This window comes from Neolamprologus multifasciatus, chromosome 19, assembly GCF_963576455.1.
Source record: "Neolamprologus multifasciatus chromosome 19, fNeoMul1.2, whole genome shotgun sequence".
Classification (NCBI taxonomy): Eukaryota; Metazoa; Chordata; class Actinopteri; order Cichliformes; family Cichlidae; genus Neolamprologus; species Neolamprologus multifasciatus.
Window position 1 is genome coordinate 21882586 of NC_140457.1, and position 10484 is coordinate 21893069.

The following is a 10484-nucleotide window of genomic DNA, read 5'->3' on the forward strand; positions in this document are numbered from 1 at the left end:
TAAGCTGGGAAAAAAAACACCAGGCATATGTTGCTGCAGGCAGATTTTTGATATGATAATCCCATGTTGAGGATCACTGTGTCTAATCCTGCATGAGAAGAACTGGAGTTCGGTCTATTCATTTTACACTCATGTGTTAACCCTCAAACATCTTTACTGTTCCTGTGCTTAAATATCCCTGACAGTCACCTAAATGCTAACCCCCTGTCCATATGGCCCCCATCATTTACAGTTACAGTAACACAGAGCTTTGAGTTGATCTGGACTGATCTCCTCTCCCTATCCTTTTTTTTTTTTTTAAAGCTGCCCTAAAGCTAGATGACGATGAAAAGACCCCGGCACCCCCGTTGTTCCAGGAGAATGTGTTCATTGAGTCCAGCAGGCCCAAGTACCTGGAGGACCTTCACACTGAGGCCCTGCAAGGACTGAAAATGATGCAGGAGGAAGGTATAAAACCAACTACTGATATACCCAGTACATGTTTGTTCTTACCTAGATTTTGACACTTAATTAAAAATTCCCATTATCAATCGAAGAATGTTCTTGTCTTTTCAGAAACCAATCATGGAGTGGAATACCAGGACAGCGTAAGCACAATTGTAAGTTACATACATATTATATACAGATTCTTGTGCTTTCTAATATCACAAACTTTTATTAATGTAATATAAGTAATCTTTCTGTTTTTGCTAGTCGACAATGACGGCTCAAACAGATGGAGAAAGTGCTGGGTTTATGACGGACAGCACGATTCCTGATACGTCTTCTGTCGCCTCTGTGCAATCATCAGTGTCCACTAGATCCTCCCGCTCTGGACTCACCAGACAAGGTAAATTAACCACAAGCCAAAACACTATTTATATCCACTCTTTGTCATTATGCAACGCGCTTTGACATGCTTGCATAAAACATTTAATTGATGACATGTGGCTAAACATTTATTCGCTCTACAGGTTCAACATTCAGACCTTTGAACTCTGGGAAAAAGTCAGAAAAGACCAGGACCAGAAGACGCCACAGGAAGACTGTTGTGGGTATCCCACATCATGTTCAGAGAGAGCTGGGTATGCAGTGACTTTTTGAACTATATGAACTATTCAAGATTGCTACAGTATCTAAGATGTTTATGTTGCAGATTCAAAGAAAGACAATCAGTGCATAACTAGCTATCTTAATTCTGAAAGGTTGTGCTGTTGTTTTAGGTCTGGACAGAGTTGACTGGATACTGAATCCAAAGTTAGATGAGGAACAGCTTTTTAATGGCGAGACTAATCTCAGTCCAACTACAGATGGGCAACAGATGGGATCACAGTCTGAAAAAGGAGCCAGTATTAATGTTCCAGGTATAAGCATCCAGCCTCTCAACAAGAAAAATGTCAAGCAGCTCGGTGCTACCCATGCTGCTCATAGAGATGATCTCGCCCTGCTGCACCGCCTGCGTCCCGCCTTGGAAGATGATCAGAGGCCTCGATCTTTAGCTGTACCCTGGTTGACCACTGCCTCCAGCCTTCAACAGGAGCTCCCCGTCATGTCCATGTCACCCCAGGCTGCTTACATGTCCAAAATCATTCCCAATGCCATTTTGCCACCCGCAATCGATGTGGTGGAGATCAGCCGTGGGCGTAGTCGGAACAGTGTCCGCACTGTCAGCAAAAGCAGCCTGATGCTCTCCAGCCCAGCTCCGTCCCGTGCTTCTTCTAGAGCATCTTCAGTGAGAACCTATTCCTCCAAATCGTCCACCATCACCTCTGCCTCTCGCAACAATCCTCCAAATCTGTCTGACACGTCGTGTTGGAGTAATTCTGACTCGTCCGAGACATTGGTATCTGACTCTTCAACCATCTCCAACAGCAGCACCCCAAAACAAAAGAGAAATGGCAATGCTTCTGCTAAGGAGGACAAAATTGATGCTCACTCCTCTATAAGCAAGGCCTCCAGCTCCAATGGCAGGGTGATCGTCAGGGGAGATGAGGTTAAGAAAGACGGACAGTTTGTGCGTAGCCTCTCTGTTATGAAGTCAAAAAGGGCCCCTCCTCCTCCAAGCCGCTCCTATTCCCTCCACAGTAAAATGAAGCGCCAGCCCCGTTATCCAGCAGAGATTAGGGTCCTGCCAGGAGAAAATTCCAGTGACCAAAACCAATCTGACTCTCATCCCTCCAAGACTCTGGACAGCCCTGGCTACAATGCTGACACCAGTTCTCTGGATGATTCAATGGGTTCTTCGACAGTCGGTCCCTTTAAAACTCAGCTGCAGGCAATCAAAAGATCGAAAGATGCTTCACAAGAGAAGCGGGAACTGCTTGCGGAGAATAAGCTAAACAATGTCAGTGGCAACTCCAGCCAAGATGGCACATCCCCACAGCTCACTAAACAAGCTAACGGTTCATCTCCAAAGCATAAGAACAGCATTTTAACAAAGCTTCAAAAAGTATTTGCTGGATCCTCTTCAATTAAGTCAGAGTCATCTAAATATAATAAGTGCACTGAGGAACATAAAGCTGATTCAAAAGACACTGTCAGTCCCTCTGTACAGGCCTTGATAGAACTTTTCAATATCCCTCCACCACCTAAAATCCATGCACCTCCACCTCCTCCACCTGAGGTATGGTCCCATAGTTTGCGTTCATGTGAGCTGATCCTGGGACCCCCAGCCCCTGGCAAGACTTATGCTATTGCAAAGAAGAACCCGAAGGACCGGAGACAACAGAGGCAGTCTCCTGCAGCTGCTGAGGAGTTGGCTAAGAGCTTGGCAGTAGAAAGAAAGCACAAAAATCCATCAGTGACGACAGAGTCCGTTAATGGATCCCTACATGTGCTAGAATTGAAGAAAGTTCAAGAAAGTGGGATTTTGAATGCAGAGATTTGCAAAGATAGCAATGAAAGACTGGCTCAGAATGTAGATTTGAATGGACGTGGTAATGAGAAAGGGAGAGTAAGTGATATGTTGAATGGAATGTTAATGAAGGCTGTAGAGAGACGAGAAGAAAGACTTGCAGCAATAAAAGAAGCAGCTAATAAAACAACCGGCCAAGCTACAGAGGTAAAGACTAACACTGACAGAGCACCTGCCATTTCATTAATTCACGTTTCCCCAGTGCTATCTGCTCCTCTGGTGCAACGTGTTTCCCAGCCCCTCCCCAGACAGACCACAGAAATCAATCCCATTACATCAGTAAAAGTTGTATCCCCTGAATCTTCCTGGCCCCCTCCACCACCACCACCGGCATCAGGTAGCCCCAGTGGGCCAGATGAAATAGATTTTCCTCTTCCTCCACCCCCACTGTTTGGTGATGATTCATCCATTATACCTGTTCAGGTTCCACCAAAGTCCTCCCTCAGGAGTGACTCCTCTTGCACGACTGCATCGGTTATATCAGTAGTGAAAAAGGACATCATTAAGGTGGTCATGGAGCCTGAACTTCACAAGTCCAGTACATCTCAGGGGGTAGTGCCTTCTCCCTTAAATATCCCTCCTCCCCCACCATATACAGCACCCCCTCCACCACTTACAGAGGTTCTACCTACTGCAACTGATAAGGCATCTCTGACACTTTCTCCACCACCACCTGTAGGGTTTGGTCCTGTAATACCAAAAAAGCAACCTTCACCTGTGGTTCAAGATGTGCCCCCACCTGTTAAAGACATCTCCTCTACCTTATTAACATTAGTATCTCCTTCACCAGCTAAAGTCGTCTCACCTCCTCTAGTTGTTGAGGTCTCACATCTGCCACTCAAAGAGGTGTCTGCTCCGTCCTCTGAAGAGGTTACGTCTCCTCCTTCTCAAGAAAATATGTCCAACATCTCTGAAGAGGCTGAACCCATCAGCAAGCTCACTCTACCACAAAGTATTCCACCTGCACCACCCCTGCCAACACAGCCAGAATCATCAGAGCAGAAGATTGAGCTTCTACAAGAGAAGGTCTCCTTTGAACCTGAAGCTAACACAGTTTCATCTAACAGTGTTCTTATCCCCCCTCAGAATATTCCCCCTCCACCTCCCACAGAGCTTCTCCCACAATCTCAGGTAGTAGCCCCAAAAACTGAGGTTCCACAAACTGTAGAGGCCCCAAAAACTGATGTTCTGACAACAAAGGAGGCCTCACCTTCACCTCCATTTGAAGTATCAATACCACCACCATCACCACCTGAAACATCTTCACCAGAAAAGACTCAAGTACCTGCTCCTTCTGAACCTGTAAACATTCCTGTACCTCCACCTTTACCAGTTCAGGGGCATGCCAGCATTAAGGAGCAGCCTATTCCTTTAAGCACAGAGAATAAAACCCAAGAGCAGACTTCTACCCCAGTTGTGCAAGAAGAACCTATTCCCATTGTCACCCCTTCCCTCCTGCAGATGGTCAAATTGCGGTCAGTCAGCAGCAGCCCTGAGCCCCCCAAAGCTGAAGAGCAGCAACCACAGGCTGAGGTCACAAGCAGCAATCAGTTCCCATCCTCATCTGCTAATGGTGAGGCTCCTCAGAAGCCCATCAGAAAATCTCTAATCATGACCTCTTCTACACCCATTCCTCCACCGGAAACAGTCTCTTCACAACCAACTGTGCCCAAGTCCCAAGCTAACGTGGTTCCTCCTTCATCTTTGTCCATAGCCACCTCCCCTACGAAAAAGACTTATTCTGCCGTGAACACTAACCGTTCCATGAACCTACAGGAAGCCATCCGCATGAGGACAGCAGCCAGATCTCAACAAAGTCCAGTGTCTCGCCTTAGCTTGCAGCCTCCAACGTCACCACTGGACCTTCACAAGTCCCCCAGCAGCACTGCAAGCTTTATCTTCTCCAAGAGCAACAGGAATGTTGTGACTGAGACCAAGCCAATGCCGGTGGCCAAGGAAGATGTACAGAAGGTGACCAGTGAAGCAGAGTCAATGAATAAGGGAGCCAAGGTGCCACCACCTGTTGCAAAGAAACCCAAAACAAGGGGCAGCGAGGTTGAGACGAGTGAAGATGTGGACCAAACTGCAAGACAGGAAGCACAGCAGGAGAGTATCAAAGGTAATGTATATCAGCCCAGATTTAAAAAAAAAAAAAAAGGCATGCAACACATGACAAATAGAGAGTGACCAGATGTGGCGCATGTTGTACACATGAAGATCATGAGTGGGTGTGAAAAGCCCCCCCCCCCAAAAAAAAAGACAGTACAGATAAAGAAATGAGTCAAACGCAATTCAAATTTTAAGCCTTTTTACTCAGTTTAGTGATCAGCGCTGCACATGCTGCTTTCTTAGTGAAGAAGCATATTAGCAGTTTCCCATATTAACTTTATGCTATAGCTTAGCTAAATGCTGTGCTAACATTTGCTAAGCAGTGGGCAATAAACACACTACAGCAGATCCGTTGATGGTAATGTGGGTAAAGTATTTAATAGACCAACAAATAATAGTTTTTCAGGGGAAAATGTATGTTTTGAGATTATGATGCCCAGCCATTGAGTACTTGAAATGTTTTCCCAGTTTGCACCAAACAGCTAACACTGCCATCTACTTTGCCTAAATAGCTAAAATATTTTTTCTGTACAATTCTTTTGGATGTAGACAAACTAACTCTGTGCACATTTCAACTTTAGATGCTGCAGAGAAAACAAATGGAACAGCTGGTACTGTTGAAGGAGGGTCATCATAAACATGATTATAAAGACTGAAGGAGACCTCTGCAACTGGATATGGATGGATGAGATGCTTCACTCAGAAACTTTTTTTTTTTTTCAAGGTTTTGGAGTTATTTGAATTTAATGGTGTGGGTCCTAATTTTCTTGAGAGCTCATTTTGCATTTTATAAAGAGATGTATATTTTCTTTACCAGAGGGTCTTTGTCGCCCTCTAGTGTCAAATAGTGATTGTACCACTTATGTCCTGCTGAATCAATCCTTTAGTCAGTACTTGGAACAATGGGACTTTTGGGCACTCATCTGTAAATATAGCAGCATTATGTTTATTTAACATATCGAGTAATGGTGGATTTCTTCTACAGAGTTATGTTCTGTATCTTTTCCAAAAGTTTCCACACTAATTGTATTTGTTCCAAATACTATTAATTATCTTAAGTTATTTTTTCTGTCACGTTTAGAGGACGACCTCTACAGACAGTCTTCTTTGCCATTTTTGCTAAAGAATGACATAATAAAACAGTCTGTTGCGTAGCTCTACAAGCATGCAAATTTATATTTTAGATCACAGACACATCACACACTAGAATAATTATAGTGCACATTTTCTGCTGCTTCTTAGTTACAGATAATGGAGGCAATGCCTTTCTTCCCAGTTATGGCTTAAACTGTGGGATATTTCTGTATTGAACTATAATATATTTCAAACTGGTTTTGCAGACAACTGTAAGAATCACCATTTATAAAGAAAAATTAAAGATTTATCGATAAACTAAAATACTGTGTTGCCCATCTTTTTTTTTTTTCTTGCATTGTTTTACTTCAGGGTCAACTGTTTAGAGATTCTACCCTTCACAAAAATGTAAAGGAACACTTTGAAAACATAAAATCTTACTGAGTGAAAAATGCTACTGGGTAATAAGAACAAAAGGATACCACCTCATTTAAGAATTGAAAATTTAACTACAGTAGGTTGAATTTTAAAAAATGCTTAAAATCAGAGTGAAAATGATGCAGCAGGCTGGTCTATTTTGCCAAAATTTCATTGCAGCAACTCATAATAGACACTCAGTAGTTTGTATGCATGTCATCACAGATGGACCCACTATTTCAGCGTAGGTTCTGGCAGTGGGTCCAAGGACTTCATCGTGATACCTAATGGCAGTCAGGGTGCTGTTGCCTAGCCTGTAGAGGTGCAGCTAATGGTCCTGCTGATAGGTTAAGGACCTATGGAATGTCCGTGCTCTCGAGACTGTGCTGGGACACAGCAAACCTGACAATAGCACATATTGATGTGCTCTCCTGGAGGAGTTGGACATCCTGTGCAGCCTCTGTAGGGCCCTGGTATTTCCTCATGGTACCACTAGTGACACCGAGCCTAGTGAAACAAGAAGACAAAGATGAGGGGAAAAAAAAATAAAAAATTCAGTGGCCTCCACCTGTAAAACTATCCCCATTTTGGAGGTTGTCCTATTGTTGCCCCTCTAGTGCACCTGCTATTAATTTCAAAGCAGCTGAGCCTCTCTGCTACTCAGTTAAACTTCAGTACCCCAGAACTTTAACCGACCTGATGCTGTTCTCTGATTAAGAAGTGCTCCTTTCATTTTTCTGTGCAGTGTACGTTCCTAGAATGGAAACTGTTTTTAAATTAAACAAAGTTTGTTGTGTGAAGTCATGAATGACAAGAGTCAGTTGATTTCATTTTCACATTTTATTGAAATTAGTCAGACTATGCAGATCTCCAGTCTTAAGGCGGTATACTTGATTAATTGATCAAACACTACTTCCAAAAAAAATACCACGTCATCTCCCCGCCATCTTCTGCATCTGCTGTCCTGCTGTCATTCTTCAACTGCACCTCGTGTGACGTCATCAACCCCTTCTCCTCAACCTCCACCTCCTTCCCTCCATGTGTCCCGTTTCCTCCCTCATCTCTAGAATCAGGTGGCTGTACATCAATCTCCGACAGTGGCGACTGCTCCAAGTGACTAATCATTTCACTTTCCTTCTGATTTAGATCGTTCGCTTGCTCTACATCATAAACTTCATTTTCACTTCTCTCACCTGAATCCTTTTTTTCATATGGTGACTCCTCCTCCCTCAACTTATCTAAACGCTTCACCTCAGATTCATTCCACTTGCCCTTTAAGGCCCTCTCCCCAAAACCAAAATCATCTAAATTAAGTCCCGTCATCGCTCCAAATGCAGTTCCACTTTCTTCTTCACCATCATCATTATACTTTACTGCTTTTCCCAAGAACCTGTCCCGGCTCTGCGTCTCATTACTGTAACGATTTGTGGTCCTCTGTTGTTTTCTTATGCTGTCCAGAGGGAGGCTCACTGGTAGAAACTGGTCCTTTGCTGTGTACGACTGATCCGACACCAGTAATGACCCACTGCTGGCAGAACCTTACAAACAAACAACAACAAAAAGTAATTTAAATTTTTTAACTGACTAACAGATTTGATGTTCACATACAATTTGATGTTTTACATTTTTCCATAACTGTATATTCGATTTTTGAATACACAGTTAAGTTCATACATTTATTTGGACAATGACACATTTGTAATTTTACCTTGCTACACCATCATAGTGGGGTTTTAAATACATGTATATATAAAAAAATATTTAAATTGTACACTTTCAGCTGTAATTTTAATCATTTAACAAAAGTATTGTATCAGCTAGTTAGGATTTAAAGCTTGAACTTGTATTTGGTAGCTGTTCACTGGAACTCAAAAAAATGAAATCCAGAGGTGTCAGCGGCAGAACATTAAGTGAATCCCCTGCCAGGCCTTCTGAATCACTGACTGCAAATGATTTGTATCCAATTAATTAAGAAAAACATCTTTATATTTCAAATTATATTAGTTTGTCATCTTTGAGCCTCTGAAAATTGATGGCTATGTGTAAAAATGTCTGCAATTCCCAAACAGTCGATGAAAAATGCTGAATATCTTAAATTAAAAGGTATAATAATGAGATTGTTACAGACCTTCCATCATAGCCCTCCGGGGCTTAGGAGTCACACACCGGGACTCACAACATTCACATATGGAGTCATCACCAGTAAGCGCCCTCCACCTGTTATAGCATATGTATTAACAGTCCCCCTGGAAACAGCTGGGAAATCTACAGTTCTGCTGCTATATCATATTATTCCTCACCTGTTGCCCCTGTACGTGCAGGATTTGTGCACAGGACTTGGATCCTCTGACGTGACAAATAACCTACAGTGGATACTGACCTAAAACAGAAACGGGATTATGCCGCAGTGATTAGCTGTGTAAATGGAGAGAATCATAGATGGTCTACTCTCACCTCAGTGTTTGGATCAGCAGTAAACTGGAAGGCCAACACGGAAAGTCTCACAGCCCTGTCTGTCCGGGAAACAAACTCAGAGGCCCCCAGGTCTCCCTTGCTGTCCAGCATACAGCTGCAAACATCAATAATAACAATATGGAGTAAAAACCCGAAAATTTAAATATGTAGCTTTTTCCAAATCTCAAATTCGTCACAGATTCAGTTTAATCAGGTCACTCTATCCACACTACATACCCAAAGTTGTCTATGATGGAGTACTTCAGGGACGATCTAGAGCCACTAGATGGAGCTGCATAGCAGCTACGTATGTAGAGTTTTCGTCCAGCAGGTAGATGAGGAGCAGAAACCTGGATATGAACCTTTTGCCCAAGCTGGTAGACCCGAGTGGTGACCGGTCTACTCCATGAATCTACAAAGCAGTTGAATGTGAAACACAAGTACCCAGCTGCTTAGCATCTGCCAAAGTCTGTTCTGCTGCATAATGCAGACACCCATACCATCCATCAGGGTAATCTGGTAGTCCGTGTGACGACTTTTCAGCCTTTTACGGAAAACGACTGTTTCCCAGGTTGGTTGGACAGCCAGTTGGTGCACATGATGGTTCCTGTGGAGGGTAGAATGTTTGGAAGCTTTCAACACTGACTAAGTGTTCGCACGCCTTCTGCGTAAAGCAAACCAACATGCCTAACCTTGGGTAGCGGCATTCAATATCTACATCCACCCGGTGCGCTCTGCTTGGAAATCGTTTTGGCGACGGCTCATAATGGAGCACGAATTTATAAACCAGATAACCGTGGGGCATCTGTCAGGAAAGGTCAGAAAGTGTGAATGCAAGATGACAGATGCAGCGAGAGAGGGATTGAGCACCACCCATAGCTTACCTCACGCACGCCATCACAGGCGGTCAGGGGATACGAGAAAAGAAGGTCGCCGTATGGTCTAAGAAGCCCGTTGCTTTTACAGCTGCTGCCTAACAACAGTTCCTCTGTTTCGGCGCCCAGACCGTAGAAAGCTGGTTTGATCCTGACGACAAAGTCAGATGTGGAGCAGGTTACAGAGACGTCCGGGAGGTAAGCAAAGTCTGACTGGATCTTTGCCTCGGGTTTCCCTGGTCGCATGGGTCCAAGTGTCACAGGTGCTGAAGCGGAATAGGACCTTCGGTAACCCCGCTGAGGCTCTGGAGGTGTGTCGGCAGGTAGCCTCTGGTTGGATTCTCTGTCTTCAGCTAATGGACGTTTGATTTTCGGAGCGCCCAGTTTGAAAACCCCTTTCCTTCTCGTAAGCGGAGATTCATACGTGTCCACCGCAGAGCTTAGAAGACCAAGTGATAAAACGCTCCACAAAATAAAGGGATACCACTTTGTTTTCATCGCAACAAACAGACAGCGGTCCATCACTCCTTCTCTTTTAATGCGCGCGTAAAAACGTCGCCGTCACGGCTGAAAGCAATTAGAGGCGATGAACCAGCACCCTGCTGTCAGAGAGCCAGAACTATTTGGTCGATTTAAGCCCCTAAAATAAATCAGTGGTAGTT

The 10484-nt window shown here is 43.8% G+C and overlaps 2 protein-coding genes across 4 annotated transcripts in view; one reads left to right on the plus strand and one right to left on the minus strand.

The window, feature by feature from the left end:
- Nucleotides 1-6400, plus strand: part of LOC146496599 (uncharacterized) — a 29949-nt gene extending 23549 nt beyond the window's left edge. For all 3 annotated transcript variants that reach the window (XM_085142879.1, XM_085142880.1, XM_085142881.1), the window contains 6 exons: nt 304-447; nt 556-599; nt 694-829; nt 954-1064; nt 1203-5012; nt 5584-6400. In XM_085142879.1, the coding sequence (XP_084999005.1) occupies nt 304-447; nt 556-599; nt 694-829; nt 954-1064; nt 1203-5012; nt 5584-5639 (4301 nt within the window). In that variant the 3' untranslated portion in view covers nt 5640-6400. The remainder of the gene's footprint in view (nt 1-303; nt 448-555; nt 600-693; nt 830-953; nt 1065-1202; nt 5013-5583) is intronic.
- On the minus strand, nt 6074-10434 carry LOC146496600 (uncharacterized). Its single transcript, XM_085142883.1, has 8 exons — nt 9832-10434; nt 9640-9752; nt 9448-9554; nt 9185-9359; nt 8948-9062; nt 8794-8873; nt 8622-8710; nt 6074-8031 (listed from the first exon to the last, which is right to left on the minus strand). Exons 1-8 carry the CDS (start codon nt 10342-10344, stop codon nt 7403-7405), a joined length of 1821 nt encoding a protein of 606 aa, XP_084999009.1. The 5' UTR covers nt 10345-10434; the 3' UTR covers nt 6074-7402.
- Between the last annotated feature and the right edge of the window lie 50 nt (nt 10435-10484).

What these genes read in the sequence shown, in the direction of transcription:
- LOC146496600 (XM_085142883.1), bottom strand. Translation starts at nt 10,344, where the DNA reads ATGGACCGCTGTCTGTTTGTTGCGATGAAAACAAAGTGGTATCCCTTT. An exon ending in CCTGTGATGGCGTGCGTGAG is followed by an intron (nt 9,753 to 9,831) that starts GTAAGCTATGGG and finishes CTTTCCTGACAG; the next exon opens with ATGCCCCACGGTTATCTGGT. An exon ending in TGCACGTACAGGGGCAACAG is followed by an intron (nt 8,711 to 8,793) that starts GTGAGGAATAAT and finishes ATGCTATAACAG; the next exon opens with GTGGAGGGCGCTTACTGGTG.